The following is a 27,284-nucleotide window of genomic DNA, read 5'->3' as shown; positions in this document are numbered from 1 at the left end:
ATTTAAAGCTAGTTTGTGCTTATATAATGCCACCTGTAGAGCATTAAATGAGCGCTGTAATTTTCTTGTTGCTGCATGAATAGAATCAGCTGAGCAATATAAAATCATGTCATCTGCATAAAGGTGAACTTTGCAGTCTGAGGTAGAAGCAGAGGCAGCAATATCATTTATGTATATATTAAATAAAACTGGACCCCAAATTGAACTTTATATTGAACTGATAACCACCAAAACCACCATATATTGTGTTTTGAATGCTGTTGTTCTGCCCACTCAGCATGACCAGGCTGGGTGACCAGCAAACCAGCACTAGGCCAGCATAAACTAGCTTAGACTATCTTAGACCAGCAAGAAATAAATGCTGGCCTGTGCTGTTCAGCAGAAAGGGCAAAAAATCCAACTGTAAAGTTGATTTTAGAAACTCTAATATACTGTTTATGCAGCAACATAATACTCTCCCACAGTTCTGCTATTAGCTTCTTCAAGACCTGGTAAAAAAGGAACGCATGTGGTCTTATAACTCATAATGGGCATACTTCATCTGCTCATGATGGACTCATGACAGACTCCATGCTACAGTGACTCACTATCACCTCTTGAGGTACAAGGTGGTATTATAACTGTTATTTATTCACATTCTGTTGATCATTTTAGTTCTTTTTGGAATGTTTTAAACTAAAAATAGCAGAAATTGCACCTTTAACTATGGAACTAGAGCATTTCTACCTGCAGAGATTACATTCAACAAGAAGGAGGATTCTTTTAAATAAAACATGAACTAAAAATGACAGACATACTTCTTTTCCTTACATACAGGGAGGCATTACATAATGTAGAGTATTTTCAGCGGAACCTTGAGAGAAGGTCTTTCTCCTGAAAATACTGAACATTATGTAATGCCACCCTGTATGTTTATGTTGACTGGACAGTCATTATAGGATTCATTCATTAAAGGACATTACAGCATTGCACTTGTTTTAACCATTTTGAGCATGAAACTGGATGCAGTTCTATACATTCTAAAACAATTAGGTACTAATAAGGGTTCTTTTGAGTGATGACTTGGAAGACCCACCTTGTCTCCCTAAAGAACCTTCAAATATATGATTCTTTGAAGACATTTTTTTCTTTGTTTTTAACAGATGTATGATCGGGAAAACATTTAACGTTTAAAGAACCTTCACATATAATTTTATGTATTGGTTAAAGGTTTACGTAGAAATGTATGTCCAAGTCAAGAACCATTTAGGAATCTTTATGTTTGTGAATGAGAGAAGACATTTTTGATACAATTTATGATGAAATTTTTCCAAACATTATGGCGAAAAAATGTGCTGGACTATTCTTTTAAAAGTCATACAATTGCACTGTATAGAATTTATAATAGTAACAATAAGAACTTTATTTATAGTGCACTTTATATTCCAGTAGCAGCTCAAAGTGCTTTACAGACAGGTGATAAAATCATAGAAGAAATTAAACTTGTTATTATTCTTACTGTACAGTGACATCCACATATGGCAAAAAATAAATAAATAAAGAGAATAATTGGAATCATATAAAGCAATAATATAGATTACATTTTAGGTTAAATACAAAAAAGAAAGGTTTAAATTGAATTACAAGCTAAATTTAAAATATACATTTTAGATGTTTCTGAAAAGTGTGCATAAATTTTACTACCAGTAATCAGCATTTCAGTTTTTTAACTTTAGTTGAAAAAAAATCATCCAGTGACGCACAATGGCAAGCCTTGAGTCTTGATTTTCAGAAAGAAATTGAGTTGTATAATGGTGTGTCACCAGCATAGGTATGAAAAGTGATATCGGTTTTCCTGATGCTGATATGTACAGGTAACATGCAAAAAGAAAAGCATAGGACCTAAAACAGAACCTTGTGGGACTCTAGTGAAGCCAAGAACTGTCTAATAAATAAACTGTCTAATATCATGCCTAAGAGTCCTACCTACATTTCAAGTGGAAATGACAGCACAATATAAGTGAGTGAAATAAGAACACATATTTTTTATTTATTTCCTGACACACATGCAGAATGACCTCATTCAATGCCAGGCTGGTGGCCAAGAATGAAATCTGAATGGCCGTCTTGCTTACTGCCCGGGCAGTTAAATGGACTCTGGGATAAATGACTTAGAAACGTGGTGAGAGCAGAAAAAAGGTCTGGGTGTTCTTGTGTCCAGAAGTTTCTCTTACAATTTTGTCTTTGGATTAGCAAGTTTTAGATTAGCCCAAAAGGCTAATCCACTTTATAAAGGCTGAAGAATAGCTCTGAAACAGAGAGACTGCTGTTACAGCACTGAGCTCACGGGGCTATGAAGTCATACTGTATTGTATAAGATGCTTTTGGCAATGTGCCTCATAACACCCCAGAGACACATGCTTATCCAGCGCTAAAGTACACCCTGTTGTGTGTTATTACTTACATAATAGAGCAACCTAAGCGGATGAAAGGACTGACTGCTAATGAGAATTAATTCTTACCTCCCTTTTTTCCTTCATCAAGAATGAATCCATTTGAAAAGGCTGATAAGTGCTGATAAAACGGACACCAGAAACGTCTCTGCTGATTCATAGAGAAGCAGTGTTTCTATAAAGGCGTGCAGCAGATGGATGGTGGCAAACAAGTCAAACCTCTTTAGCAATTATTAGTAATCTGCCATGTGTATGTATTTTGACGTGTTTAAGACCATGGTAACTGTATTAAGCACTTACTTGTAAGTGCTTTAATTATATCACTTCAGCATAATTCACAGTGCGATATAAAGGAATGCTGTGTGTTGTGTGTAAACACAATACAAATGGCACATATTATTCTTCCTTATAGCTATTTACATACAATTAATACACATGGGACATATGATATACAATACTGTGCAAAAGAAAGTTATTATTAAGTTATTAAGCTATCATTTATTTCTGGTGACTTTCTTTTATTTAAGAAATCTGCAGGGCTATTTTTCCACACCTCCAATGTTTAGTTGTTGCATTTTCTGCTTCTCATGATTTTAATAATCCCAAATACATTGAGTAATGTTGAGGTCTGGACTCTGGGGTGGTCAATCTGTTGTTCTTCCTCCACCTAAGAACCATCATGAGCACCAACCACCTCTTTGATTGACCTTGCTCCTGTAAGCAGGTTGCCTTGTGTCATTATGTTGTGGTAGAATTAATTTCTGCTCAATCAGACATTTTCCAGCAAGATATTGCATAATAACATTTGGCTGTGCTTATCAGCATTCATGACGCCTTTAACCAAAAACAAATCACCAACTTCAGATGCTGTACGTCTCCAAACTCACACTGAGCCTCCACCATGCTTGACCGCTGGTTGGAGACCTGGTTTATAGTCTTTCATTGCTTCACTTAATTTCCTTTCACATTCACCTTCAGACTGCCTTTATAAGGGGTTCATGAATGGTTTAAAATGGTTTATTAATGATTATTAAATAGGTCACAAAGTCCTTTAAATACTTAATAAGCATTAATAGCACATAAATAAAAAGGGCCACAGTGGGCTGTTATTTACCCTTTAGTGAATTCTCATTCACTTATAATGTTAAACTTGAGATTTGGATCTTTCCTGATCTTCTTTATCAGTCAGCATTAAACCTGTCAGCTTGATCACATATTCATATTCACTAGATATTACATCTTAATTTTGCCCTTTTTATGGCGGTTATAACTGTGTATTTTTTTAAGTATTTATGACCTAACTAATAACCATCAACAAACTAATGTTAAACCATTCAGAAACACTTTATAAGGGTTGTCTTATTTTAAAGTGCTACCATTAAATCTTATATCTTCTTTCTGCTCAGAAAAATTCTATTGAAAATGAATACGGGTACTTTTAATGGGAAATAATTCAACAAAAAAATGTGGCATTTCTTGTGAAGTCCCTCAAGGTTCAGTTTTAGGGCCTTTGCTTTTCTCTTTTCACATGCTACCTCTAGGTGATGTCATGAGGAAGCATAATATAAATTTTCATAGCTATGCTGATGGCACCCAGCAATACAGTACATTGCCATTCCTTCTGATGATCAGGAGTATGTAGACAGCTATGTTTCATATATTTCTCAGTAGCTGTCACAAAGTTGTCTACAATTAAATCATGAAAAAACTGAAATATTGATTGTTGGTACAGAAACTGAGAGAAAAGAGATTTACTTTGTTATTTAGCTTCATCTACCAAACCTGAAGTACTAAACCTGGTTGTGATCTTAGACTCTGAGTTCTGTTTTATCCTGCATGTAAACACAGTCGTAGCTTTTTTATCATTTGAGAAATAGTGAAGTTCGGCCTTTTCTCTCTCAGAGCAATGCAGAGACATTTGTTCATGCATTTGTTGATTTGTACAGCAGAGTTGATCAACAATACATCCCTTACAACTCGCGCAAAATATGACAGCATCCTAACAAAACAACACAGAGAGATCAGATCACTCCTGTCTTAAAAGAACTGCACTGACTAGCTGTATTATTCAGGATAAATTTTAAGGTTCTACTATTAGTTTTTAAAGCTCAAAATGACCTTAAAGCACATCTTACATCACAGTGTGTCGGTTTATGTTCTTTCACATGATCTGATCTGCAGATAGTGGCCTTCTAAAAAAATATCCTCTGTAGAATACAGAAAGCATTGCGAGGCTTCATTCAGTTATTCTGCTTCTAAACTGTGGAACTCAATTCCACCTTTTGTTAGACAGTCAAGCTCAGTGCTCACTTTTAAATGTTTCTCTTTAACTCAGTATTTAATCAAAACTCTACGTCTCGTGGTTTTTATCTTTTAATTTGATCCATATCATATACAGTATGATTTTAAATGAATACATAGAATTTCTTGAATTACTGTTAAACTTTATCACCTGTCTGTAAAGCACTTTGCCCTGCCACCGGTATGAAAAGTGCTATATAAATAAAATGTATTATTATATTATTATCACTACTTAATGGCTGTTTTGAGATAAATGGAAGGTGGTAGAGACAAACATTTGTGAGTGCATGCAAAAATGAATGTACAACTCAATTATCTAAAAGAATTTATTCACATACTGAACCATTCTTTTGAAAAATGTTAATTTACAAAAAGAGATTTACATGTACATTTATAAAATAATATGTGGCCATGAATACATAAGCGCCACACACAAAACATTTCACTGGTCTGAATAAATTAATTATTATTGGCACATTATTGGTGGAGAAAGAGGAATCCTTGTCTGTGTTGCATAAGGTTCTTATTCAGTAATAAGAACCACTGAGAGGCACACAGAAACAGAACGCAGTAGCACGGAGTGTGACTTACACAACTGGAAAGAGAAAGTAACCGAGAGCCCACAGCAAACAGGCCCAGCCCTTCTTAAACATTCACTTATTTGGAGCTAAATGCTGTGCAAAGATGAGTATAAAGAGATGATGGATGAAAACAATAAAGCAGTCAGTGCAAGAAGCAGATGAAGGATGATTCGGCCCCACCCTGATCTGAAAGTGCTTGCGATGATGTGGACTTTTTCTTAAAGGTGCAGGAATTTCTAGGTCATACCAAAATTGGCCAGAACCTTTACAGGACCAACTTTAGTCACTTTAGCTGCTAGTCCTAAATGCAGTTGCACCAATTCACATATTGTTGTTGTCCAGAAAAAAAAACAGGTGTCTCCGAAATGTGAACCTACTTTACTTTCAATGTGAGCTAATATAAAGTAATTTTATTTCAAGCAGTTTTGGAGCTTATATGTTCATATAATGTAGAAAAAATGGAGATAGTTGTTTTTCTTTGGGCAGCTACAATATGTTGCTGAATCAGTAAAGAAAAAATGTAACTAAAGAAAGAAATAAGCTGAATAAATACCAGATTGCCCTCTGTGCCGTGCAGGGAGCTCTTATACACCCCACACCTTTCAAGTGACGTATGCACAAAAAGCATAAGAATCAAACTTAGATACTCTGATGAAATAAATAAAATCAAATATGCAACGTGTATAAAACATTGTTCTAATCTTTCGGTTTATGGTGCTGACTGCAACAGTACAAGAACAGAAACAATAACAAAACAACCAACCAGAAGCCACGTCTTTGGTGTGCTACATTTCAGCAGGCTGAAAATTCAACATTAGCAAAGCGATACTGTGAATCACCCCACACAGCTAATGACGAGACCTTCATTAGTACATGCCAGCACTGTGGAACGTGAACAGCCGTATGCCAGCATCTGCAGCGTTTGGACAGGTTCTGAAAGCTGGAGCGATCCCCAGCCAACACAACCTCACTGAAATATATTTTCATACAAAACAGAAATGTATTGTACAGATAATGCTGCTTGAACATGACACTCACCGACATATGGATACAAAATGGATCAAGTCTGAAAAGCAGACCGATAGATCCATTAGAGGAAAATCCAGTGTTTTTCAGTGTAATCTCTATCTGCTGTGTCTGTATCGTACCATCACAATAGGTTTGATATATTCACCTGCACAGAAAACTCATACTTAAGTATATTTTACATCAGAAGCGGTAACCATGCCCCCCAAAATGCTCTGATGTAAATCAGTATAGCCACAAAAATATTCCTTATTTCTGTTTTTGATGGTATGTTAACAGTTTCTAGCTAGAAACAGTGCAAAATTCACTATTCTTGCCTTTTTTTAAATCTAGGCCTATAATCAAAACAGCAGGCCTCTATATTTTCATATATTTTTTAGAAAATCATCTGGTCTGTTGGAATGATGATGGAAATAACTGATGAATTAAAACCCCTTTCAAATAATTAATAACTTATAGCTAATCAGAAATCCTCCACTTAAATTTACTTTATTTGTAAATGAGATGAAGGCATCTGCATGATACATGAACTTATTTATCACTGGATAAAATTTGGATGCTCTTCCCTTTATCAACACACATCACTTCTTATGTAAAATCAGTTTTAGCTACAGTTTCTCTCCTTGTTTTGGTCTCCTGTCCACATGAAAATGGCTTTTTGAAAATGCTCTCCAGGGTGGACAATTCTGAAAACTCCGTTTTCATCAGTTTTCAGTGTTTTTGTGTGGATGGGCAAAGCATAGCTGATGGTCAGTGACTGAGTTTAGTGTCTTTGTCAGTTTAGGGGTTGATAACGTTTATAAGAGAATTTAGCTTCACTTTTTCCAAACCAAGGCAACATATAAAACCCCTTGACAGCAAGCAGTAGGCTTTCTATTGCCTTTTCAAGCTTTCAATTTCTGCCAAAAATCAGACTTTGAATCTAAGAAAAGTACTGAATCATGGCAGCTAATGGGTGGCAAATAAAAGCCTATAGTACACACGCATCCAGTGTTCTGCTTGAGCTGTATGACATCAGTTTTGTTCAGCTTTTATCCCCCTACTGGCCTGACATGCTCATGTCTCATCTCTAAAATTAATAGTAATTAATAATGATCAATTTACAACCTGGCTAAGCAATTAATGAAAGTGTTCTACAAAAATATGTTTTACATAAACGTACTGACTGCAATTGCACAAAGGATTCTAGTATATATGAGTTTTCTTATGGTTTTTAAGCGGATAGAAACAGATTATACAGCAAATAGAGTTTAGGATGAAAAATGCTGGAGTTTTCCTTTAAACATTGGCTCTGTTCAGCATGAGCTATACATCTTTATAGACCTGTTTTGATCAAGAAAAGTGTGGACAATGGCTTAGAGACTCATGAATTAGTCTCGTATTTGCATATATATATATATATATATATATATATATATATATGTATATATATATATATATATATATATATACATATATACATATATATATATATATATATATACACTATTTTACCTCTTTTTACACCTCTTTCACACTTCCTACACTCCTGTCTTACTTTTAGAACTAGCCTCCTCTACTCTATTCCTCCTTTCTCCTCTTCTCATGTCGATCTTGGCTCATCTCCTGGTATAAAGTAGGGGTTTTCATGGCCCTGAACCAAGTAAGAATAGCGTGAGGGGTTCTTGCCCTTAAACGTGTTCAGGTTGTCTACGGGCATGAGGTCGTAGGAGCCCGTCTGAAAGAGAAACAATAGACATGCAATAGTCAACATCTCTGTATGTTGAAACCTCTTTTTTGTTCATTTTGTTCTTAATTTTACACTCAGTCGCATAAAGGTCCCAAAAAGGAAACAATGCCATAAACAAACCAGTTTTAATTTCCAAAGAACTTTGGAATTGGTGGACCTGTAAAGAAATACTCCAGTATTTTTCAACCTAATCTCTGTTTGCCATTCGGTAAAGTATGGTTGATTCCTACACAAAATAATTTAGACATACAGCCCTGTACTAAGCAGAAAAACAGAGAACTCATTAACTTGAAGTGCATACAAAGCCAATAGGCAGATGCTGAACTTGTCATTGGGCTTTCTGTTATTCTACTAAGTACAGGGAAAAGGGTTGAAATTATTGTCCTTCCTTCTGATGCACAGATGGAAAAAACTAGGTTGAGGAGTATTCCTTTAAAGAACCATTTATTGAAGGTTCTTCTATGGCATTGTCCAAAAGACCTTTTTTGCATATTTATTTTACTGCAGTACAAACAAAAATATGTCCCATGCCCATGTAAATTCCCATGCACAAGAATTACTCAGTTTACAACCAATCACCCATTGGATATCAGACCAGCTGGTTTTATCAAGGACAATTATGAAAATCATGCAAAGCAGGTGATAAAGCCACAATTGTTGATCATTTCTTCAGAATCAAATAAAAGTGTTCATCAAGACAACAGTGGACTGATGACCTTGTGGTACATTGTGGGTAATATACAGTGGGGAAGCCAAACGGCCTTTCCAGGCACTTAAAGTACCTTTTTGTTCAATAGAATTATCAAACTTGTTGTATTTGCTATAGTGTAGTTGATAACACCTTTGCCTTCTACATTGTAGACTGCGGTTCAACTCCCCACTTGGCCCAGCACCCTACACTATCCCAGTCCTTGGGCAAGACTCCTAACACTACCTGTGTAAAATGATCAAATTGTATGTCGCTTTGGATAAGGGCATCTGCTCAATGCCATAAATGTAATGCAAATATATTTAAATATATTTTGCAAGTATATACTTTGCAAGTCCTGTGATAATTGTCTCAATTAATTATTAACTTTTGTTTGGAAACACCCTGCAATGGACTGGCGACCTGTCCAGGGTGTATCCTGCCTTCCGCCCAATGACTGCTGGGATAGGCTCCAGCAACCACCCCACCCCCCGCGACCCTGAGGGATAAACGGCTTAGAAAATGGATGGATAGATGGATGTTTGGAAACAAAAGCGTGAAAACGTTGAAATTCCCAATAGAAAATTTTCCAATCATATTTTTTTCTCTGTGATCCAGGTAGACCCAGCTATGCTACCTCTCCAATTGGTTAGGACTTCAGGGGCTGGACTGAAGACCTAACGGAAAGATTAACCATTAACATAATAACACAGTGACAGTGGAATCAAGTGATCATGATTTGATTTTCAAAGCAAGAGGCCCAGTTTGTGAGAAGAATATTACTCCCAGCCTAGATAATATGTCACTGACTGAATAGGGGTTGTAGCCTAACCAGGTTTCAATCAGGTTAATAATGGAAAATAGCAGCGGCAGGTCTATGTAAGTGTTCTTTACTGAAAGAGTCACTGTAAAACTATGACATACAAGGTAAATACATGTTAATGTCTATTAGAAGTTTCAAATAAAATGCATGGAATGTCTTTTACAAGCTTCAGATGTCCATATTTAATCTAGAATAAATAAAAATGTTTTACATGCAGTACTGTTAGCTTAGCGCTAACACACTAATACAAGTTCCTTAGGAGTGTTAGCATTAATGGCCCAAACTGAAGGCCTAGCTCTGGAAGTCATGGTTCACCACTTGGAAGAGAGAAACATGCGATGAATGAATGGGATTAATGAGTGAGAACACATACCACCAGCAGCCACACACAAGCGTACACAGCACTACTGATTGGTTGTGAGGGGATACGCCATGCAGTGTCTTACCTTTCTTCCTATCTTCTAAAGCATCATAATGGAGGGAATGAGGAACATGCAAGGCAAAGCAAGGGGGGCATCACATCATCACATGCACATCATCAATGCGCACATATACAGACACAGACACACACACACACACACACACACACACACACACACACACAGAGGTATATTCAAAAACGGGAAAAGGTGTGATATGATTCTATGCGGTGACATAGGTGTACAGGGTTTGGAAGCAGTGGCAAGCATGGCAACTTTGGAATGAATGTTGAAAACATTTCAGATAGCTTCAAACATTCAAATATTGCCTCTATCATTTAATAGCAGAAAGTTCTCAATGAAACATTACAGTTACAGACAAGCAAGTAACAAAATTGTGCTCTGTTATAGATCTCTTTATAATGTGCATTGGTTGTGTGATCTTCCTCTAATGTAGAAGGTGGCAGTGATGTTGTCATTTGTAGTGTGCAAGCAAGCATGCTGATTGTATCATCATTCACAGTGGGTTAATCCTAATATTATAAGATGTATCAGACATTTCTGGTTTACTTTACTTCTTTGAAGCAGCTGAAAAATATAAACCATTTTGATTTAGAAATAAATCTACTGACCTGATACCATTTTAGAAAACCAGGACTTAGCCCACTGTGAACTGAGCAGACAAGGTCTATTTAACTGGCAGGATGTATGAGCCAGTGATGATTTGGTCTAGTTTCCACAGCTGTCCCCTTATACCAAATGTTGCAGATCAGCCAAGACATGTTTAGTGTCTGAAGTTTGCTTCTTTAGTTTTGCACTAGAGATAGTGTAATAGGGCTTATTCAGCTTTTATTTTCTGGCAGGAATGATACTTTGAATCTTGTAGCCATCGGTTACAATCATGCATCATCATAAACGTGTGTAAAACTGTATTGGGGTGATAAGTAATCAAACAGACTTGGTTACTAACACTGCCTGACATGCTGTTATCTATACAAAACAAAAAGATGCAAAGCACCAAACATGTCTTGGCTGACTGAGTACATTTGGTGTAAGAGGAAAGCTGTAAAAATAAGACAAAAAGCTGGAAAACGAAGATCAAGCCATATTTGATCTCAGAAAACTCACCAGTCCATTGGAGTGATTTTTTCTTGGCTCACTCATCTCCATCATGTTGTCTGAGTTGGAGCTGACCGTGGCACGAGGGATGGGTGTGATGCCCTGTGCAGGCCAATCGTGGAACTCTTCTGTAGAGTAAGGACTGCTGGCATATTCTACATGCTTAGAATTTTTCCTGCTGACATACAACGAAACAATAGTATCACAGTTGGCCTTTTGCTCTGTTTCTACTTGAGATGGATTGAGATAATCCGGTTTTGTAACTCAATACTAAGATTAGGGACACATAAACTAGGGCTGCCTGTTATGGATAGAACACCATATTGCCATGATATTGCTATATACTGTATTTGCAATAGGAGAAATCCACTGATTTTTCAGAATGTCTGCATATTTGGATTGTGACAGTGTAAACAAAGTCATTCAGAGTGTTGTGATGTGACATGATCCGTTCTGGAGAAACATACCAACATAGTTCATAGTGTTGGTGAAGAGAACCAGATCTCCACAGCATTTATTCATTTATCTCCCTCACAGAAGTTTTTTAATTGAAATGGTTTGGAATACACCGCCTGATACCTGAGACATTATTTTATGAAAATGATAAGACTTTGGCTTCTAATACTGTAACTAATTTAACGATGAGACTTCTATTAATGGCGGAGAGATACATGCAAGGAGTTGTGAGGCAAAATAGTCCCCAAAGTAAATTACTAGTATTATTTCACTATTCTACCCTTGACAACATTACATATAAAACTCCGAAGACACATGTAGGCTCACTGGTCATTTTGGATGGTAAATAAAATACCTGTGTTGTAGATGTTGCTATATTTGTGTTGTTGACACTGTGACCCCTGGTTCTTACCAACACCAAGGTAAATAGTCTGTAAATTTCTGTACTATGCACCAGTTCACATCAAACCACTCTAAATGTCACTTTGTTCTCAGTGATTGAATTAGGCAATCAGTGGAATTCCCACTTACACATTTTACACAAATTGATTTATGCTTTTGGGAAAAGGGGAACATCCATACACCCAAAGAACATCAGTGATTGGTCAAGAACTTCACAGCACACAATATAACATTCAGTGTTTGGTTAGAGGTCCATTTTCATACTGCAGCCTTCTACAGTATCAGTATTGTGGAGGCTGCTATCGCAATAATGACACGAAAGCAAACAACACATTGTGTAATGGGCTATTAACTGCCTATAGACTTTATAGTCTCTCTCTTTCTCTCTCACTTTCTCACATATACTCACCTGTTCATGACACAGTAGATGATCATGGCCACTATTAGGATGAGCAAAAGCCCACCTAAAACACAGGCTACCACCACCAGTGCTAACAAAGATGCTATTACAAAGAAACAAAGCGTTAGAGTACATAGACACACTGTTCACTGTTGGTGCACTTAAAATTAAATTCATATCCTTGTTTAAGAAGCAATAATGCATACATGCAAAATCTTCAGCAGTCATGTAGAATATTATAGTTTAAGTCTATTTAAATTCTGAATGAATTCTTACACATTGAGGCTTATTAATCAGTTAGTAATAGTTATTTAAAGGGTTAAATTTCAATAACTTACAGTCATTACAGTTGAAACCAGAATAACCAAAAGGACACCTGCAAAATTAGAAATATGATTATCACTGATTATCAAGCAAAGTAATAAACATGTAGTTATTATTATACAGTTTTAAAAGTCCACAGAGGGTGGTCCATGTTTTCACTCTAAACATACAGGAGAGTGCCTGATTCTACTTGCTTAATCAACGGCTCTTCAAAGAACTGATCAGGTGCACTCCTGTTTTGCTGGAATGAAAACCTGCAGCCACCCCATCCCTTTGCAGATAAAGAGTGGACAGCCCTGGCTTAGGCTGTGAGACAGCTCTACATCTCTACACCACTAGGGGGCAGTAGTTATAACCAAGCAAAGAGCCGGTTTAGCAAATGAAATATAAAATATTTCGTTTGTTTTTAACTGAGCTTTTCAGACTAAAGTAAAGCATCTGAGCATAATGCATGCATTCTCTCCCTCTGGTGACTGAGTGTTACTTACGGCTCACACCGGTTGTCCACTGATCTCTCTCCACTAGCGCATGCTGCGGATGATACAGACACATCACAGTTAGAGGGCTTCTGTGCATCATTTGTGTTCGCCCTGCTGCTGTGCTCTCAGTAATATTGGATTACTTCACCCATGACCACAGAAACAGCACACAAGACAACAACAGTCAAAGATCCCGCAGCAGATTAAACTGTGTTTTTCTTCAAACAACCTTACCAAAGTCAGGACACGTCACTTTCCTTTCAGTGTCCATCATTCAAAAGACAAGGATAATGAAATTCAAAAATCTGGAATATTGTTGTAATATTAGTAGTTGTGCTATTTTATATACAACCATAACTTGTTCACAGTTGAATGCAATGTTTAAAAACTCATACATGTTGTATTCAGTATTCCACATGTTTTGTTAGTAAATGCTAAATAATATAGTGATTTGATCTGCTATTTACAGTATTTCTGTGCAGTTGTTCTTTCTTGAGGCACGATCACCAGTTTTGAAACCTGAGGTATTCTGCATATTACTGCAGTTATAATCTCTTTCTTTAAAATATACAGGCTTCCTCAGCCTTTTTAGAATCATCTACAGCTCTTTTCATCACTCTGGACACATTCTTTCATATCATATTAGAATCAAATTATATGAGAAACATTTTAGAAGTCCTATAAATGTCTTATGTTGCTGTTACACAGAGAAAAACACACACCTATGCAGCTCCTTGTTGTAAATTCGGTTGATATGAAGCCTGCCATGCAGGTGCAGGTAGCAATGCCAGATTCACTGTCTGCACATGTTGTCGTTTTGACATCACACGGAGGCGGGTTCAGTTGACACAGACTTTTCACTGTAGAGAGAGAGGTACAGGGGTGTAAATAAATGTAAGTTAATACGTCGGCTTCTTCATGACCCTTAAATCTGTAACCAAACATACTGTTCAGTAACATCTGCCTGTGAAATGGACAAACTCTACAACTGCTGATAAAGTAAACTGGTGGTGTTAGCTCAGAGTTACCATAGCCTGCATAGCCTGTGCAATCCTGTACCATCTTTCCCATCTGATTTCTTTGCCAGCTGGAGTTCTAACTAATTATGAGTGAGTTTAGAGTTTAGAAGTTCTTTTCCAAGTACAGGGACGACACTGTCCATAACTTAAACAGTTGTATACTACAGACGCAGCAGACACAGCTTATGTGACGTTATTCTTTCATGCACATGACTGGCATACATTACTTTCTGTGTAGTGCTGTATTTCAAAATGAGAGGCAATATGGCAAAAACATAATATCGCGATACTTCAGAAATGTTCACGATGCATATGTCACGACATTTATTTTTTCACACATCTCATCAGCTGGAACTAAGAAAAAGAACCAGTAGTGATACATTTTAAAAAATACTACGAAAAAGTGAATACAATGATATTTATTTAATATGTGGCAAACTGAGCCACACTAAATTCAATTCAAATGGGACTAATTTTGCTCTCTTCATAATGAAACATACTGTTGATCAGCATTCTACAGGCACTGATAATAGGCATGGTTTTTAGGCAAAATTTCTGTCCTAATTTCAATGAAATGTTGGGCTAATCACAAAACCTTTATACATTAATACAATAAGTAATGATTTTATGTATGTCAGTATCTTTGTATAACTATTTCTAAACTTCTCCTCTGGCAGACCAGTATTATTTGTAGTTACTTGTTTTGGCTAATCAATGCTTCATTGTGCTAAATCAAGTATGATGGTGATTGGATTTAGCAAATCCATAGAATTGGGTTCTTTGAGGATAGATCTGGAACCAAACTTTCTACTTTAAATTAGATCACAAGATATCAAGTACTTTTGTAAAAACACAACATTCTAGTTACTTTTTGCTGTGATTACATTTATATGCATTCATTCCAATGATATATAGTGTTTATCATTCAAACACAGTAAACACCCAGATAAATGGTTTTATGTGCTTATGTGCTAAAAACTTTGCACAGTACTGTATATAAAACTAAATATACTGAAAAGTAGTTTTAATTACATTTCCATATCAGTGCTGAGTTGAATATGGTTCTACATGAAAGAAGGAGGGAGGACTCTAGTTTAACCCCTGACCGTCACACCAAACTGATCAGTAGTGTGGGCACGTAGGCTACCTCAAACACTCAATACTGGCATCTTGCCATGTGAGTAAATCTGTGATGTGAAGATTCTGGAAGCCTACTGCACTACAGTGAATCTCACCATTGAAAGTAGCTGTGGCCAGGATTCCATTACTGCTGCCTATAGCACTCATTATGGCTTGGGCGGTGGTATTCCGTGTAGCGGGGGAGTTGGGCTCAAACACATTGTCCACTGTAGCCACCACACTGCCTGGACTGAAAACATACAGTGCACAGATGGATGGTTAGAACCCTGGAGTGCAGCTAAAGAGTTTTAAGGAGTTGGCAGAAGTAGTGAGGCCACTTACGTTAGCTGCAGAACTTTAGAGTTTATGTAGCCAGATATATTTTTTAAAGCACTGTTCAACTGTAGAAGAAAGAGACAGTAATGAGAGAGGGAATGGATGAAAATGAGCATTGCTTTTGACATGTAGGACAATGCAGTAACACTTTACAGCAAGGCTACCCTTATAGAGGCTTTATGAATGGTTAAAATAATTATTCAAAATCATTTATGAAGCTGACATAGATAAATGTGGGGTATTGCAACAGGTCCCTTTTTTATTTGTGTTATAACTGCATGCTAATGATTTTTCAAGTATTTATCATATAATTAATAACTGCTAATAAACTAAGTTTAAACCACTCATACATCTTTAATGAAGGTAGTATCATTGAAAAGTGGTAACTATGCAAATGTATCTACTATAGAACATTAAAACGACTATTTGTACAATTATTTGGAAAAGTTTTTGACTAGTTTTCATTTGCCATAAAAAAACAAGACTAATCTGAACTTAAATGTAGTACTTTACTGGTAGCTTGTTGCTAGCAGCTGGCGGCAGATTCTTTTTTTGGTGTTTTTGTTATATTCCAGCGTCTCCTTATATAACATGTGGAAATGGCTTCATGGAGTATTTCTATACTAATGAAGTAGAATGGTTCACTACTGATCTGCCGCCACCATACTTCACTGCTAAAATCTGTCCCTGAGGAGCCGACAGCTGCCCACAGCTTCAACTAGACAATATACAGTCATCTAATCCAGTGGTTCTTAACTCTTTTCCGGGGGGCTCATTGCTTTGCATAGTTTCAACTATTCTCTGCCACAACACACTGGATCCAGCTCATTAACAGCTTGACGATTACTTGAAGAGCTGGATCAGGTGGGCTGGGGCTGGAAACAGTTGAAACTAGGTAGGGTAGTGGATCCTCAGGACTGGAGTTGGAACTACTGGTGTAATTAATACAACCTCTTTCTTACCGCTGCAACAATCTCAGAAGATATATTATGGAATGCAGCAGACTGGGGATTCCTCATTTCCTCAACAAATGTGCGATTCACACGCAGATTACCTGGGAACACTTTTGCTGAAGTGCGACAGAGAGAGATAGACAGAAAGATAGAGAGAGAGAAGAGAGATAACAGTAAAGCAGCTGGGTTTTACTGACTTTGCATTACTGATTTTTTGACGCGAGTTCTTACCTTCCACACAGCGGCCCCCCGACAGGAACGTCCCAGCCAGACACTGACAGGTGGAGTTTATGCACACACTGAGAGTTGGACAGGGAATTGTTGGACAGGTAGCTGAGAGAGAGAGAGCAGTCAGGTCATTAATCAAGTCAGTCATACAGTCACACATTGTTATTTATCATGTTAATGTGGAACTACTAGGGGTGCTGAATACATTGGGCTATCGTGATGTATTTGTATCAATGTATCGATTTGATGGTGTCCATTCATCAAAAATGAATTATTATTTATAATATAAATAAATACACACACAGACATACATAAAATTTTTCCAGCATGTTAAATGCAGGAAATAATCAGTAATTATGTACTTCAATGCATTAAACATTAAAGTATGCAGCAGTGTGCTCTCTGTAGAGTATGTTTTAACTTATTTTCACTTAGAAAATCAACTACACACACACACACACACACACACACACACACATATATATATATATATATATATATACATGCACACTCTATTCACATTTGTTCCTATTATTTACATGCATTCTTTTGTAGCATATGTTGTAAGGTTGGACAAGCTTTACTGAACATTATCAAAAACACCTAAAATACTGCCCTATATCACCACAACATTTTTGAGTTACTTAGATTTCCAGTATAAAAAGCTACACTCTGCTGTTTAGCTGACCCAATCCAGGCACACTAGAAACAATAGCTAGTTACAGCTTGTTAACCTACAACTTACATGTGATCTATTCTAATACTGTGACCATTCAAATATGAATACATTCAAATCAATAACACAGTTTTGCATTACAATTTCTCATTAGGTGAAATAGACTGTAAAGTTCTCCAACCTCCAACCTTGCAACAGTTGCTATGATAAAATCCACTTGTGGAAGGTGCATGGTAGGTCATTCTGAATTGTACCCAAATAACTGAATAAGTATGACATCTGAGATTTCTTAATATAATTAATAATTATATTGATGGTGATGAGGTCAAAAAATACTTAGGATCTACACATCAGTCTAAAAGCTGTGAGCAAAACTGAACATCAATGCTTGTACTGTTTTTGGGATAGGCTTATACACATATTAAAGCCAGGGACCAATTCACACACCTGGTGCGGTTGTTGTGTTAGTAGGGTTAGTAGTAGAGGCAAGTGGTGGTCCAGTCGTGGCGTTGTTCTCTGGAGTGGTGGTGTTCAAGGCTGGTTCTGTGGCATTGGTTGTTGGCTGATGAGTTGTAGCATTGCCTGGATGTGTTGCTGTAGTGTTTTCTGGTAAGAGTGTAGTGCCTGTTGTGGTGTTCATTGGTATTGTTCCAGCTGTAATTGTGATGTTGGGTGGTGTTGTTACTGTTGTCACAGGCAGTTTTGTGGTCGCAGTTGGTGTGGTTGCATTTAAGGGTGTTGTAGTGTTGCCTAGTGTGGTTGCAGCAGGTGTTGGCGTAGTTGCATTTAAGGGTGTTGTAGTGTTGCCTGGTGTGGTTGCAGCAGCAGTTGGTGTGGTCGCATTTAAGGGTGTTGTAGTGTTGCTTGGTGTGGATGCAGCAGCATTTGGTGTGGTTGCATTCAAGACTGTTGTAGTGTTGCCTGGTGTGGTTGAAGCAGAAGTTGGTGTGGTTGCATTTAAGACTACTGTAGTGCTGCTTGGTGTGGTTGCAGCAGTAGTTGGTGTGGTTGTATTTAAGGTTGTTGTTGCATTGCCTGGTGTGGTTGCAGCAGCAGTTGGTGTGGTTGCATTTAAGAGTGCTGTAGTGTTGCTTGGTGTGGTTGCAGTAGCAGTCGGTGTGGTTGCATTTAAGAGTGCTGTAGTGTTGCTTGGTGTAGTTGCAGCAGCAGTTGGTGTGGTTGCATTTAAGACTGTTGTAGTGTTGCCTGGTGTGGTTGCAGCAGCAGTCGGTGTGGTTGCATTTAAGAGTGTTGTAGTGTTGCTTGGTGTAGTTGCAGCAGCAGTCGGTGTGGTTGCATTTAAGACTGTTGTAGTGTTGCTTGGTGTGGTTGCAGCAGCAGTCGGTGTGGTTGCATTTAAGACTGTTGTAGTGTTGCTTGGTGTAGTTGCAGCAGCAGTCGGTGTGGTTGCATTTAAGAGTGTTGTAGTGTTGCTTGGTGTAGTTGTAGCAGCAGTCGGTGTGGTTGCATTTAAGAGTGTTGTAGTGTTGCTTGGTGTAGTTGCAGCAGCAGTCGGTGTGGTTGCATTTAAGACTGTTGTAGTGTTGCCTGGTGTGGTTGCAGCAGCAGTCGGTGTGGTTGCATTTAAGACTACTGTAGTGTTGCTTGGTGTGGTTGCAGCAGTAGTTGGTGTGGTTGTATTTAAGGTTGTTGTAGTGTTGCCTGGTGTGGTTGCAGCAGTAGTTGGTGTGGTTGTATTTAAGGTTGTTGTAGTGTTGCCTGGTGTGGTTGCCACAAGAGTTGGCGTAGTTGCATTTAAGGGTGCTGTAGTGTTACCTAGTGTGGTTGCAGGAGGAGTTGGTGTGGTTACATTTATGAGTGCTGTAGTGTTGTCTGGTGTGGTTGCAGCAGCACTTGGTGTGGTCGCATTTAAGGGTGCTGTAGTGTTGCCTGGTGTCATTGGTGGTGTTGTAGCTGTTGCTGGTGTCGTTAAGGGTGTAGTTGTATTGCTTGGTGCTGTACTGGTTTCATTGATCTCTGTAAATAATAAAGTATGACACAAGAATCATAAATACAGCCCAAAGAAGGACATGATCAGTAAATGTTTTTCAGTTTTTGACATCATTTAAAAATCCCGGTCGTCCTTTACACCTTTAAATTACCTTTAAATATAATGAATAATAGACCAAAGGAAACAACCCAAAATTATTAAGTCTTGTTCCAACTTACAGTAAAAGTAAAGAAGCTTTTAATGGTAAACTAGTGGTAAACCATTTTCTTTGTGGACTATTTTGCCTTCCAACGACCTGCATGTACATCCGTTTTTTTAAAAATTGTGTTTTGGACCAAAGCCTCTTCCAAAAGCTTGTAAAACACTGTCTCAGGCACCAGGCAGTGTATTCATAATAGATTAGTATAAGAACTTTGATGCTGTGAACAATTCTGATTCATGCCTGAGACAATGTTACCCACTGTATGGTCATATTATGACTGGTCACTGATTTCTTTATGAAAACATATATATAAATATACAAATATAGATCGGATTTTTAAATAATATCTATATATGTGTTTTCATAAATCAGTGAACTGTTAAAATATGAATGTACGGTGGTCAAAATGTTAGAACATTAAAAAAAATACTTACACAAGTAGACAGAAAGAGATTATACACAAAAATCCAAACAGAACCTGACGTTTCTGACTATGCTAATGTCAGTACTAACACTGTAGCATGTTTATCACATGTCATCAATGCTCACATTCTCATAAATATCACATTGCACTTCTTGAATACGCTAGTGCCATAAAAATTGCTTTCATAAATGGTTTAACCATAGGACATGAACCCCTATCATAACTGCAACTGTCATGTGCAAGTCATAAATGAGCACAAGTGGCCATAAAAAAAGAAAAATAAAACAGGAAATTGCCTTAATGATAGCATTTGGCAGAGACATTTCTGTAAGGGAGAACAAGATACGGAGCAGCGGGTATAGAACAGCTATAGGAAGTGTAGCTATGAAAATTCTTTATCTTAGAAAAGCAAATACTGTGCTTTAAGAACAGAAACTCCATGCCTTTTCCTCTAGTAAAGAACATTTCTAACAAAGAAAACCTACAGATCTGCTGTAATGATTGTGCCAAAGGCACCTACAATGCAAGGCTTTCACAAAGGAGTATTTTAAGAAAATCATCATTGCTTACATAATTTTCTTATTATTATTACTGTGTAATATATGTCTAATTGCTATGTATCGTCCCAAAAGGATTAGACCTGTTTACCAACCCTGTCACTGTTTACCAGGCAGTCACTCTGGTATCATGTGAGCTAAACTGCATAATAAAAGTGAACAGTTGTGTTCTGGATGCTGGAAATGAGACCAGCCAGATTTACTTCTCTCAAATGTAGGTAATGGAGCACTTATTTCAACCTGGCATTACAACGGAAAATTTAGAGAATTATTCTAAAACATATAAATGCCTACATTAACCTTTAGAAGTTAACTTTCATATACTCAAATGTATAGGGACACTTTGTCTTTTTCCTATTTTGAACATTCAAAATTCATGTTCTTGTGGTTATTTCCCAAACGTCCACGTGATGTGTCCATATGTAGGGATGTTGCAGGGAGTCACAATTTGGCACACTTGTTGTCCAAAATGGTCCCCCTTAGTCCCCCCAGTCCTAAACCACACCAGATCTGCAACAACCTTAATGAAGACCTGGACATGGTTTGAGCGGGTTGGGAGAAATTTTATTGGGTGTATTTCATGGAAAAGATTTGGGTGTCTATTGACTTCTAGTGTTTGTTAGTATCACAGCCTCATAGCTCAGCACTAAAGAAGTAAATGAAATGTCTTGGCTGACTGATTAGATCTGGGATACATGGAAAATTACAGAACCATTCCTTCAAACAAATTCCATATGTCTAGAATTAACTCTATTAATTCTGCATTTACAAGCAGTTAGCAGTTAGTACGAAGCACTATACCTGCAGTTGATGTGGAGGTGATGGTGGTGTTATGGGTGGTGGCATTAGCAGGGGTTGAAGGACTGGTGACAGAGGTGTGAACAGGCATAGTAGTGTTGGTGGCAATGGTGCCAGGAGGTGCGGTGGTAGGGGAAGTACCATTCACAGGCTGTACTGTAAGGTTAGTAGCTGGAGCAGGGGTGGAGGTCAGTTGAGTAACATTACTGCTGGGTGACATGGTGGTGGAACCATTAAGGGAGATTGTGGTTAGGGTGGTAGGTGATGGTAAAGGTTCTGTTATCGTACCATTTGGTGCAGTTGTGGTTGAATGGTCTGGTCCTGTGGAAGGTGTGGGGGTCATTGTTGCATTTGCAGGACCCGTAACCATGGTGGTATTCATGGAAGTTGTTGTGGTAGCAGCTGCTGTAGTGTTGGGCTTAGGACTATCTGATGGAATCAGGGTTGAGGTCGTGCCATTACCTGGAGAGGTTGGATCAGGGTGACCAGTAGTGATGGAAACTGTTACTGTAGCAACCATAGTTGTGCCATTTTCTGGGATTTTTGAGGTTACTGTAGGACTAGAATGTATTCCTGTTGTAATGTCAGTTGTGACGTGGGTGGTACTCATAGGGTCCGTTGTAGTCATTGGATTTGGGGAGTGTGGTACTGTTGAGTTTTCAGTGGACACTGTTGGACTGTCTGGTCCTATGACCTCACTTTTAAGTGTGGTGGGTGCTGAAGAGGTGTTAGTTGCTCCTGTGTGGGTGAAGACCATAGTCTGGGGTGAAGTGGGGGAGGTAGGATCTGATGGGGAGGCACTGGTAATGGAGGTATTGGTGGTTGAGAGTGTTGTAGGAGAGTCTGTTGTTGTGAGAGGGGTAACATTGGAATCCATTGCCATGATCGCTGTAAACATTAAAAACAGAAAATGAAGTAAACAAGAAATACTACAAAATCAGTAGATACACATAACACATGCTTATAAACACAGTCCAGCTTAGTAGCATTTTAAACTGAAAACTCAGCAAAAGTCTAAATAAAGTGAGTCACTAACATGGACACCAGTGCAGCACAGGGCAGACAGACATACACATTCACTCACACCTGAGGGCAATGTCCAGATGGCCTGACTACATGTCTTTGGACTGTGTGAGGAAACCCACACAGACACGGGGAAAGCATGCAAACTCTATACAGTAAGGACCCTGGTCTCCTGGCCAGGGGATCGAGCCCAGGCCCTTCTTGCTGTGAGATGACAGCGCTACAACAAACTTATCCCATTAACCTTCACAGTTAAGAAAGTTTTGCTGCTATTACATTTTGGTGATATGGTTTTGTAGCGACAGCAAAGCTATAACGGTCAACTTTGATAACCCACAATTTTATCTGTATCAGCCAAAATATGACAGGTAATATGTAGATCATTACTGCAAAAGTTGCTATGAAAGAACACATTTATGGGCAGAGCAAGGATAGAGCAATTGCAGAATTACAGCAGTAACAGAAATAATCACAGGGGCTGTAAGTAAGAGGCTGTAAGTTTTATAGTTATATATATATATATATATATATATATATTTTTTTTTTTTTTTTTTTAGTTTTATAAAGACATTACAGCTACAAAATGTGTGCTTGAATGACACAGAATATTAAGAAATACTATAACAATATAACTTGAGGTAATCAGTATTTAAAAAATGAAAAATAAAAAAGTTATAATACCATTTTCTGTAAGCAGCTGACCTGCTTGTTCCTGTTATTGCTACTTAACACTGCTATTACCACCAGCACCAGTACTATTGACAATGGGTTGAGAATGAGGGGCTAGAAGTTTTCTGTGTTTTTTTAACAGCTTCGTGTTTGTATGCAGGCAGTGTATGGATAATCTCACACGCCGATTGAACCTAACAGGCCGAGAGAGAGCGTGAGCATGCCAGGCCATCAGTGTTCTAACAAATTGTTCTCAGCTGGCAAGCCTGATCGCATAAAGGTTAAATAAAGAAGCAAAACAAAAAGGCAGTGGATGCATAAAAGGCCTTTTTACAGTCTCTCTCTATCTCTCTCTCACTTTCTCTCTACCAGACACACATTAGATCCTGGGAGCTGACAGTTAATTTGATTATTTTCCAGGAACACGCCGTGATACAGTGCGTCAAAGTTTATTGCCTAGTAACCAAAATGCAATGACAGATTAAAAGGGGAAAAAAATGAGTTCGGGAACACACCCACCTGTCTGAACTGCTTTTTATTGCCATTTGTTTCTCATATAGAGAACCCACACCCACAGCAAAACAAATACAGGTACTCAGGAGTTAATCATCACCCAAATAAACACTTTCCTCAGCAGCTCAGGAGTGTATTCACATAAGCATTCACAGGTGTGAGCGCACATATAGACAAAATTCCTAATCAGTAGACCTACATGTAGGTTATCTCCATATGAATTAAAAATGAATTAATATCAGAGATAGACTTATGTATTAACTGCAGGTAAAGAAAGGCTTGCAGTTGAGAAATAATGAAGAACAATACACTCTGCAAAAACACAACAGGCTAGTCTAGGGGTTCCCAAACTTTTACGAGCCAGGACTCACACGCAGAGGTGTTGATGGCTGTGAGCCATCAAATGTACTGTCAAATAAGACAAAAATGGCAAACTGCTAAGTTTTCAGTCCACTTTTACTCAACATTCAGTCTAAAAACCCAATTATATTTATTTATAATTATATATAATTATATCATTATGTACAAGGCTATAGTGCTACACACTGATCTGTAGAAAGTATATAGATAACTGGTGTGGTTGGCAGAGGTATGACTTGTGTGCAGCTGTGGTTAGCCAAAGAGCTAACAAAGCATTTATCAAGCTGGCTAAGTCGCTTTCCATAAACAGAAAAACACAAAAGTGAACATAATTATGTATAATAACAACATACTCAATGACGCCCACTGATCTGTACTAAAAAAAAGTGTAAATAACCCGTGTGGTTGCCAAGGAACTAACACTGCAGGTAGCAAGTTGGCTAACGCAACTAAAACAAACAGTAAAAGCACAGAAGTAAAGCTAATAATACAGCCTCCTGACAGATGAATTTCTCTTTCATGAACAGCCTGTGGGGAAAAAACAGTAAAAGGTTTGTCTTTAGACACAGATTAAATTAGCAGTTCTCCCATTTTGGAGGTTCAGAGCTGCTATATGAAAGGCCTTCCCTTCAGAGGTCAACACAGCCAATGTAGCAGTGCTACTGTAAGTGGAAACAAATTTGAGTGTCAAAATTTAAGATACACTTATTACAAAATTTCACACAAAGTTTATTCGACCCAGAAATTTGTGACAATTCCATTGCAACTAATGAAATTTCACTTGCTGGGAGAAGCAAGTGTGTCTGGGCCTTTAGCTGTCTGTATCTTGAGCAACTGTCCAAGCACATACTTGTTCTTGAAAAAGGACCCTAAGTGAAGCAGGGGTGGGGAACTGAGGGCCTTAATCCAGCAAAGCTTTGTAAAAGATAAGATGAATCAGGTGAGAAAATCACCATATTGTGTAGGACTTTGGTCCTCCAGGACAAGAGTCCCACACCACTGAATTCAGCAGATAAATGTCATGCACTTCCTACAAATCTGAATGCACAGGCAAAAGGTGAGACAAAAGAAGCTATCATCTGCTTTTCTGCAGAATAAATCTATCCATCCATCCATCCATCCATCCATCCATCCATCCATCCATTCTCTAAGCCGCTTCTCCGTCAGGGTCGCGGGGGGGTGCTGGAGCCTATCCCAGCAGTCTTCGGGCGGACGGCAGGATACACCCTGGACAGGTCGCCATATAGAATAAATCTATATATCTCCAAAATGAAAAGTAAATAAAAACTACTGTACTTTTAACGTAAGGCAATGGAACCAAACATTTTTTTCAAGTAACTGTGGGCCATTTCGTTTGGTCCATTTATTATGAGAAAAAATTCTGGTTCCACTAACTAAAATTAAAAGTAACGCAGGTTTTTCTTTCCTCTGCAAAATTACCATTATATATGATGTAATATGTTTCCCTGCTCCTTTCATCTCTCTTGGTGTTTGCTATCAACACCTCGCTCTCAAATGAAGGGTTCAAGACATAATTATCCTCAGACAATATGTTAGGCCTCTACTTAATGCTTCATGCGCTCTGAGATCGTTGCCACTGTAAATAAGCAGCAAACTCCCCACTGCTTTCATGAACATGTGCTGTTATTGTCAACAAGACTGATGCGGGTAGAGGTGGAACAGACACTGAACCACTCACTCCACTCAGGTTGGGGAGAGTTATGATCTACTAGAAATAATAAGTAAGAATGAATAGAATTCCAGCTTAAGTCATATAAAAGAGACATTGTTTAAAAGTATTGGGGGAAAATATTGGGTACGAGCAGTAATTCTTCATTTACCGTCAGACAGACAGATGACAGATGAAGCAAGAGTGGAGCTTGATTTTCTCCTCTCTCTCAATGATGAAAGCTGAAAGTGCTGTTTATCTGATGGGGACAATTTGGGCGGTCTACCAGGAGTTGCATGGTTGTTAGCAGCCCAGTTTTCTCTGTATCTTTTCATCATTTGAAACTCTAGTTACTTCTGTTTCTTATTTTACTTTCCCTGGAGGAGATAAAGCGGCAGTAGAGTGCAAAAAAGTAAAGTACGGACATGTGATGTTAAATACTGATAGATTTAATATGTTATTTACTTGTTGAGGCTTTTATGTGATTTACTGCTAAAAGCACAACTCTGACCGTGATATGAAGATGTATATGTTTATTAATGAAACACGGAATTGTTCACTAACACTATTAAGAGAAAAACTGGACTTTGATGAATGGAAGCCTGGTAGCCTGACAACATTGGCATCAAGCTAACTGGTGGTTCATTGTTTGCAGCATTAGCACTTTGGACTGGACTTATTCTTTAATCATGTCATATTTTAACACCGGCATGCCGGGTACTCCGTGCTGGGAGTAGCCACATATCTCAGCAACCAGTCAAATTCACCTTTAAACCAACAGCAAAGCCTTTCTGAATGTACCAGCTTACCCTGGCCATGTTGCCCTCAAAAGAGTTTCTAACATGAGTTTAGCAGCTGAACAAATGTTGATTCTTTCCCATCATGATTTCTTTTGCAGATAAAAGCTTTCTTTCCTTCCTGGAGCAAGACAGTCAACATTAAGCCTGTCGATATCTGTCCATGATGCCAGGAAACATAGCTAGTATGTTTGCTCTTCATTTATGCCAACATAAGGGTAAAAAGGATATAAAACAACATCAGATCTGTTTTGGAAAGCAGGGCTGTGTGCTGTAGACAAAACACCATGTGACGTGTCCTGAAATACCTAATGATAGTGAAATCTATATATCACCCTTGTCATGCCAGTGGCAGCTCAAAGTGCTTCCCAGACAGGTGATAAAGCTTAGCAGCAATAGAAGAAATTATGAATATTAATTTAAAATGTAAGACAATATCATAACATTTAACCTTTTACACCCTTAAAACATCCACAGAAACTCTTCTGGAACATCTAGCACAACTCAGGACACTCATATCACATGAATAATATTTGGTATCTGTAGTGATTTATTATTTTAAAATAAATACATAAACCTAATTAGAATTTCATAATATAGTGTTCATGTACAATATACACATGGAAGCTACGCTTCGTAAACAGCCCATTTTCAATTCAAAAATGAAGACTAATGGCCTCAAGTCAGCAGCTCGGACTTGCCCTTAACTTAAGTCTTGTGAAATTTCAGCCTGAGAAATAAACACAAACAAATCTAAATATCAGGACTAACAGCTTTAAAGTAGTAAAAGAATAAAGACTTTCATTTCCAA

General features: G+C 37.9%; 1 protein-coding gene across 6 annotated transcripts in view; it reads right to left on the bottom strand.

Moving 5' to 3' along the window:
* Positions 1 to 7,828: 7,828 nt before the first annotated feature.
* The window catches only part of si:ch211-198m17.1 (mucin-2), a 36,714-nt gene continuing 17,258 nt past the window's right edge, over positions 7,829 to 27,284 (bottom strand). For 2 of the 6 annotated variants that reach the window (XM_017705625.2, XM_017705629.2), the window contains exons 2-14: positions 21,446 to 22,330; positions 17,958 to 19,487; positions 16,838 to 16,939; positions 16,616 to 16,722; positions 15,660 to 15,718; positions 15,434 to 15,567; positions 13,902 to 14,039; positions 13,189 to 13,231; positions 12,715 to 12,752; positions 12,386 to 12,479; positions 11,128 to 11,296; positions 10,027 to 10,041; positions 7,829 to 8,057 (exon numbers count right to left, since the gene is read on the bottom strand). In XM_017705625.2, coding sequence (XP_017561114.2) covers positions 7,923 to 8,057; positions 10,027 to 10,041; positions 11,128 to 11,296; positions 12,386 to 12,479; positions 12,715 to 12,752; positions 13,189 to 13,231; positions 13,902 to 14,039; positions 15,434 to 15,567; positions 15,660 to 15,718; positions 16,616 to 16,722; positions 16,838 to 16,939; positions 17,958 to 19,487; positions 21,446 to 22,330 — 3,449 coding nt within the window. In that variant the 3' untranslated portion in view covers positions 7,829 to 7,922. The remainder of the gene's footprint in view (positions 8,058 to 10,026; positions 10,042 to 11,127; positions 11,297 to 12,385; positions 12,480 to 12,714; positions 12,753 to 13,188; positions 13,232 to 13,901; positions 14,040 to 15,433; positions 15,568 to 15,659; positions 15,719 to 16,615; positions 16,723 to 16,837; positions 16,940 to 17,957; positions 19,488 to 21,445; positions 22,331 to 27,284) is intronic. The other 4 variants (XM_037544984.1, XM_017705626.2, XM_017705630.2 and 1 more) reach the window with 4 other exon arrangements.

This window comes from Pygocentrus nattereri, chromosome 14 (genome assembly GCF_015220715.1).
Source record: "Pygocentrus nattereri isolate fPygNat1 chromosome 14, fPygNat1.pri, whole genome shotgun sequence".
NCBI classification, from domain to species: domain Eukaryota; kingdom Metazoa; phylum Chordata; class Actinopteri; order Characiformes; family Serrasalmidae; genus Pygocentrus; species Pygocentrus nattereri.
This window is presented reverse-complemented; position numbering and strand designations above follow the sequence as displayed.